A 6,877-nucleotide genomic window follows, 5' to 3' on the forward strand; every position below is an offset into this window, starting at 1 on the left:
CTATCTGCTATCTGCTAACAGCTATCTGCTGTCTGCTATCTGCTATCTGCTATCTGCTATCTGCTAACTGCTAACAGCTATCTGCTATCTGCTAACAGCTATCTGCTGTCTGCTAACAGCTATCTGCTAACAGCTATCTGCTGTCTGCTATCTGCTAACAGCTATCTGCTGTCTGCTATCTGCTAACAGCTATCTGCTATCTGCTAACAGCTGTCTGCTAACAGCTATCTGCTAACAGCTGTCTGCTAACAGCTATCTGCTAACAGCTATCTGCTGTCTGCTATCTGCTATCTGCTATCTGCTGTCTGCTAACTGCTAACTGCTAACAACTAACAACTAACAGCTATCTGCTAACAGCTAACTGCTATTTGCTAACTGCTAACAACTAACAACTAACAGCTATCTGCTAACAGCTAACAGCTAACAGCTAACAGCTAACAGCTAACTGCTAACTGCTAACTGCTATTTGCTAACTGCTAACAACTAACAGCTATCTGCTAACAGCTAACTGCTAACAGCTATCTGCTATCTGCTAACAGCTATCTGCTATCTGCTATCTGCTAACAGCTAACAGCTATCTGCTATCTGCTAACAGCTATCTGCTGTCTGCTAACAGCTAACAGCTATCTGCTATCTGCTAACAGCTATCTGCTATCTGCTATCTGCTATCTGCTAACAGCTATCTGCTATCTGCTATCTGCTATCTGCTAACAGCTATCTGCTATCTGCTATCTGCTAACAGCTATCTGCTGTCTGCTATCTGCTATCTGCTATCTGCTATCTGCTAACAGCTATCTGCTGTCTGCTATCTGCTAACAGCTATCTGCTAACAGCTATCTGCTGTCTGCTATCTGCTAACAGCTATCTGCTATCTGCTAACAGCTGTCTGCTAACAGCTATCTGCTAACAGCTGTCTGCTAACAGCTATCTGCTAACAGCTATCTGCTGTCTGCTATCTGCTATCTGCTATCTGCTGTCTGCTAACTGCTAACTGCTAACAACTAACAACTGACAGTTATCTGCTAACAGCTAACTGCTAACTGCTATTTGCTAACTGCTAACAACTAACAGCTATCTGCTAACAGCTAACTGCTATTTGCTAACAACTAACAGCTATCTGCTAACAGCTAACTGCTAACAGCTATCTGCTATCTGCTATCTGCTAACAGCTATCTGCTATCTGCTATCTGCTAACAGCTAACAGCTATCTGCTATCTGCTAACAGCTATCTGCTGTCTGCTATCTGCTATCTGCTATCTGCTATCTGCTAACAGCTATCTGCTATCTGCTATCTGCTATCTGCTAACAGCTAACAGCTATCTGCTATCTGCTATCTGCTAACAGCTATCTGCTGTCTGCTATCTGCTATCTGCTAACAGCTATCTGCTGTCTGCTATCTGCTATCTGCTATCTGCTAACAGCTATCCGCTATCTGCTGTCTGCTATCTGCTATCTGCTAACAGATATCTGCTATCTGCTAACAGCTATCTGCTATCTGCTATCTGCTATCTGCTAACAGCTAACAGCTATCTGCTATCTGCTAACAGCTATCTGCTATCTGCTGTCTGCTAACAGCTATCTGCTAACAGCTATCTGCTATCTACATCTATCTGCTAACAGCTAACAAGCAGCTGCTAGCTAAATTCAGACATCAGTATTATCACCTGCTTTTTAAAAACATTCTCACAATATTAAAGCAGAGTTAAAATATTTATTATCAACAGAGTTCAGATGATTCACAGGATGAACAAAGTCTGTGTTTAAAAAACATAAAAGATAAAAGATAAAAGATAAAACGACTGTTTCCTGTCCTGGCTCCTAAACGGTGGAACCAGCTCCACATGGACATGAGGACAGGAAGTCCACACGTCTTCCTCCAGACTGAAGACACTTCTCTTCAGACTGAAGACACTTCTCTTCAGACTGAAGACACCTCTCTTCAGACTACACCTTGAATAAAAGTTTAAACTAACAATTCAGTAGCACTTACATGTCACTAACTTATAGAACTTTGTAGTTTGTCTTTCTTGAAGAACTTGTACTTTCTTGATTCTTGTTGTTCTGGTTTGTTCCTCATGGTTGATGCACTGATTGTGAGTCGCTCTGGATAAAAGCGTCAGCTCAATGAAATGTAATGTAATGTAATAAAAAAGATAAAAGATAAAAGATAAAAGATAAAAGATAAAAACATAAAAACAGAAACATGGAAACATAGAAACATAAAATATAAAACTTAAAACGTAGAAACATAAAGTAAAAAACATAAATTTAAAAAGATTAAAGATAAAAGATTAAAGATAAAAAACGATGAGGGTAAAGTTCGTTTCACGTTTTTCCAATAACAACATTTTTACATGTGATGCGTATCTTAGTGATTTTCAGTCCGTACATGATGGGGTTAAACAGCGGCTGACACGTGAGCCAGTACAATGATAAGAAAATACGCAACATATTTGGCACATGTTTCATATCAAATCGATTTTGTGCAATTTCAAAGAAACAGCCACAGGAGAAGTTGAGCAGCGACACCAGGTGGGGGGTGACGGTAGTGACGGCTTTTTGTCTCGTCTGTTTGGAACCAGAGAGACAAACTTTTATAATCCTCATGTACGAGTAAAAGATGAAAAGAACCAGGAGAACAGTGGTGAGAGTATAAAATATTCCATAAAGATTATTGACTGAGGTGTCAGAGCAGGAGAGTTTGACCACAGAATAATTATCACAGTAAACTTTGTGAATCCTGTTTCCACACAGCTGCAGAGAAAAGCTCAGAGAAACCAAAACCAAAATGGAAGCAAATGGATAAAACCACGATAACGCGATGAGCAGGGCGACTCTACTGGAGGTCATACGTGTGTTGTACTGCAGAGGACAACAGATGGCCAGATATCTGTCGTACGACATGACGCACAAACTACTGAACTGTACACTGGCATACGTGTACAAAGAGAAGATCTGCAGGAAACAAAGAGGACGAGAAACAGTGTGAACGTCTGAGAGAATCTGAACCAGGAGCAAAGGAAACAACCCTGTGCTACCATACAGTTCATTTACAAACAGGCTGCACAGAAACACGTACATAGGTTCATGTAGACTTCTGTTCATACAGATAACGACAATCAGAGACGTGTTGGAAATCAGGATGAACATGTAAATCACTGCAGTCAACATGAACAACAAGTATCTCAAAGTTCCCACATGTAAATAAGCCTCAAGCACAAAGTAAGATGAAGTTGATGACGTTGAATTCAGCATCATTTTTGTTTTCAGTGTAAAAACAGTTTAGAAATATTGAAAACATTAATCCCCCAAAAAACTGAAATCCTTTGGTTCACTGAACACAAACATCACATTTGTTTTCATTCATTCTGACACTGAACCAACACAAGCTCCTCGACATCGCGTCAACACCACGTGAACATGCAGCTGAACTTACTCAGACATCTGACTAACCAACCTACATACAGATAACTGACTAACCAACCTACATACAGATAACTGACTAACCAACCTACATACAGATAACTGACTAACTAACCTACATACAGATAACTGACTAACTAACCTACATACAGATAACTGACTAACTAACCTACATACAGATAACTACAATCAGCAGCACGTTGGCACAAAGGATCACAACACACACAGACAACACCAGCACAACAAGCATGTGTTTGAAATGTGCAGTGTGGAGTTTATCATCATGAATCAAACTGATGATTTGAATTAATGATTCACATGAAGAATAAACGTTATAAACTCAAACCTGCAGGAAAGTTTTTAAACTGTACTTTACAAAGACGACAAATATTTCAAAGTAATTTCATGAGGTTCAGTGTAAACAAAGTTCATTAATGAAGCATCAACACAGAACAGGATTCGCTGAGTGAAGGCTCAGCTCTTTTTATAACCGACTCCTCTGGTAAACAAGCTTCGCACACAACTTCACAACTGCTCCAAATAAAAGCATCAGTTACAAAACAAAGGCTGTGCTTTTACTTTGAAGACAAATTGCCAAACAGGAAGTGATTCTACAAGTGGCAGTGTGTGTATTGTATTATGTTTTATTGTTTTACCAATAAAATATGAATATTTGATGATTTGTTCGCTTTTTGAATAAACTATCAATAGAAATCAGTCAGATTTTAAAATATGATATTTTAAGGAGACTCTCTTTTCCCCTGTTAATAGTTTTTTTAGTAGTTTGACTCTTGAGGGTTAAGAACAGAGGACGTCTCACCTTGTTAAAGCAAATTCAATTTGATTGATTGATTGATTGATATATTAAAGTGTTTTAACAGAATTAAACTAATCACAGTTTTAAACCCAAAAGATTTAAAGGAACTTTTTATGTTCACTGGAAAAAGAAAATTGTTCTTAAATTAAAAAAATTCTATTAGTGACACAAATTTTAATTTTAATTTTACAAACATATTAATTTGAGTCTGGAGCTATTTCCAAAATGAGAATTCATAAAATGACAGAATGGATGAAAAACATTTTAAAACTGGAGCAACATGTCGGGATCAAAGGAACATCAGACTGGTTTAAATCATATTTATCACATAGATTTCAGTTTGTTCATGTGAACACTGACTCCTCCATGCACACACAAGTTAGTCATGGAGTTCCACAGGGTTCTGTCCTTGGACCGATGCTCTTCAGCTTATATCTGCTCCCTTTAGGCAACATCATCAGAAAGCACCTCGTACACTTCCACTGTTACGCAGACGACACCCAGCTGTGTCTTCAAATTCAGATTGTAATCTTAAATTACGCCCAGAAATTTAAACTAAGTAACTATTTCAATATTTTCAGCCTTAATGAAAATGTCAGCATTGATGACCTGCTAATTGGATTTAGAAAATGTCAGATCAATCCACTGTGTGATGAAGGTTTGATAGTTTGCTGATAGTTGTGGAGAGGACTGTGGTTCTGAGGTGTTTATCCTCTGGTGAATATCCTGTAGCTGTGACGTGCCCTGATCTGAAGGTTTAAAGAGGTGGAGCAGAGTCTGAGCTCAGTGATTCGGAGCCGGGCTTCAGAAGAACTGTCATGAAGGCAGCGATGAGTTTCAGGCTCTGTCACAGTTGTTTTCTCGAGAATCTGTTTTGTGGAGTTTCACTGAATTCAGTCCACGTGAAGAGAATCATGATAAACGCCACCATTGTTTCTTACTTCACTCTGGCTGCTTATGTGGACTCTGGACTGTTGAGATACTTGTTCTTCATGCTGGTCCTGTCGTTGTACTTGTTGATCCTTTGTGCCAACGTGCTGCTGATTGTCGTTATCTGTATGAACAGAAGTCTACATGAACCTATGTACGTGTTTCTGTGCAGCCTGTTTGTAAATGAACTGTATGGTAGCACAGGGTTGTTTCCTTTGCTCCTGGTTCAGATTCTCTCAGACGTTCACACTGTTTCTCGTCCTCTTTGTTTCCTGCAGATCTTCTGTCTTTATTCTTACGCTTGTGTGGAATTTTTTAATTTAGCCGTGATGTCTTATGACCGATATCTGGCCATCTGTTGTCCTCTGCAGTACAACACACGTATGACACATAGAAAGGTCACAGTGCTCATTACTCTCACATGGTTATCGGCCTCTGTTGTATGTTTTATTCCAATAGCATTGACTGCCCCTTTACATCTGTGTGGAAACATCATCAACAAGGTTTACTGTGATAATTATTATATCGTCAAACTGTCGTGTTCTGACACCTCAGTCAACAACGTCTACGGACTCGCTGCCACCTCTTTTACAATCGTATCTCCTGTGTCTCTGATATTTTTCTCCTACATGAGGATTCTAAAGGTTTGTTTCTCTGGTTCCAAACAGACGAGACAAAAAGCCGTCAGCACCTGCACCCCCCACCTCCTCTCTCTGCTCAACTTCTCCTTCGGGGCTTGTTTTGAAATCATGCAGAGCAGATTTAACATGAACAACATCCCCAACCTGTTGAGAATCATTTTATCTTTGTACTGGCTCACATGTCAGCCGCTCTTCAACCCCTTAATGTACGGACTCAACATGTCGAGGATCCGCATCATCTGTAAAAATCTCATCTTTGCTTCAACTGTCTTTTCTCCTTTAAATATGTTGTGATGCTTAAACACGGCCGGAGGGAGACGAAGCTAAACGGAGCGCTGGGATTGTTTCGCTTCTGGAAATGAAGGAAACGATGATAAACAACTTTTATCAAACTGACAAATCTCTCATCAGATTCTTTATTTGCTTTGAAAGAAACAATAAAAAGTTTGAAAAGAAGTTCTTTATTTCTTCTTTTGCTCTGAACCTTTTGAATCCATCTGATGACGACTGCAACGTTTTCTACATTTACAAACAAACAGTGGAGAATTGTGAAAATTAATTTAAAAGTTTGTATGTGGTTTCTGTGTATTATTCTAGAAACAGCTGTTTGTCTCAATGTTATAAATCATAAAAATATTACTCACATAAAACCCAAAGATGTTTTCACAATCTTTAGTTTTCATCCTAAAAAAACAGATTATTGTCAGACTCACTTTTTCCTTCACCTTCATTATTCTGAAGAACGTGTCACAAACGGAGGTCAGTCATATTCACACACATTTTATTTGGAGGCCCGAACATAATTTCATATTTTACTTTTTTGTTGACACTTTTCCTTTTATCTTTTTCCACATAACGTGTATAAAGTAATAAAAAGAATGTAAACGCAAACAACAGTCAAATCAATAAAACAAATATTACAACTCATATGTAAATAGACATCAGGTTTGGATGAATGTAAGGAAGACCGAACTCAAACTAAAAAAAGAAAGAAATAAACAAATGAATAAATAAATGAATGCAAAAATAAATAAATGACAAAATACAGTTTGGTGATGAAAACTCT

The 6,877-nt window shown here is 38.4% G+C and overlaps 1 protein-coding gene across 1 annotated transcript; it reads left to right on the top strand.

The window, feature by feature from the left end:
* Positions 1 to 2,620: 2,620 nt before the first annotated feature.
* On the top strand, positions 2,621 to 6,138 carry LOC117772476 (olfactory receptor 49-like). Its single transcript, XM_034603645.1, has 2 exons — positions 2,621 to 2,644; positions 5,149 to 6,138. The coding sequence occupies exons 1-2, from the start codon at positions 2,621 to 2,623 to the stop codon at positions 6,103 to 6,105; spliced, it is 981 nt and encodes a 326-aa protein (XP_034459536.1). The 3' UTR covers positions 6,106 to 6,138.
* The last annotated feature ends 739 nt before the right edge of the window (positions 6,139 to 6,877 follow it).

The sequence above is a fragment of the Hippoglossus hippoglossus genome, chromosome 13 (assembly GCF_009819705.1).
Source record: "Hippoglossus hippoglossus isolate fHipHip1 chromosome 13, fHipHip1.pri, whole genome shotgun sequence".
Classification (NCBI taxonomy): domain Eukaryota; kingdom Metazoa; phylum Chordata; class Actinopteri; order Pleuronectiformes; family Pleuronectidae; genus Hippoglossus; species Hippoglossus hippoglossus.

Coding starts and splice junctions, on each gene's coding strand:
- LOC117772476 (XM_034603645.1), top strand. CDS start 2,621: ATGAAAAGAACCAGGAGAACAGTG. Junction 2,645..5,148: donor AAAGAACCAGGAGAACAGTG/GTGAGAGTATAA, acceptor GTCCACGTGAAG/AGAATCATGATAAACGCCAC.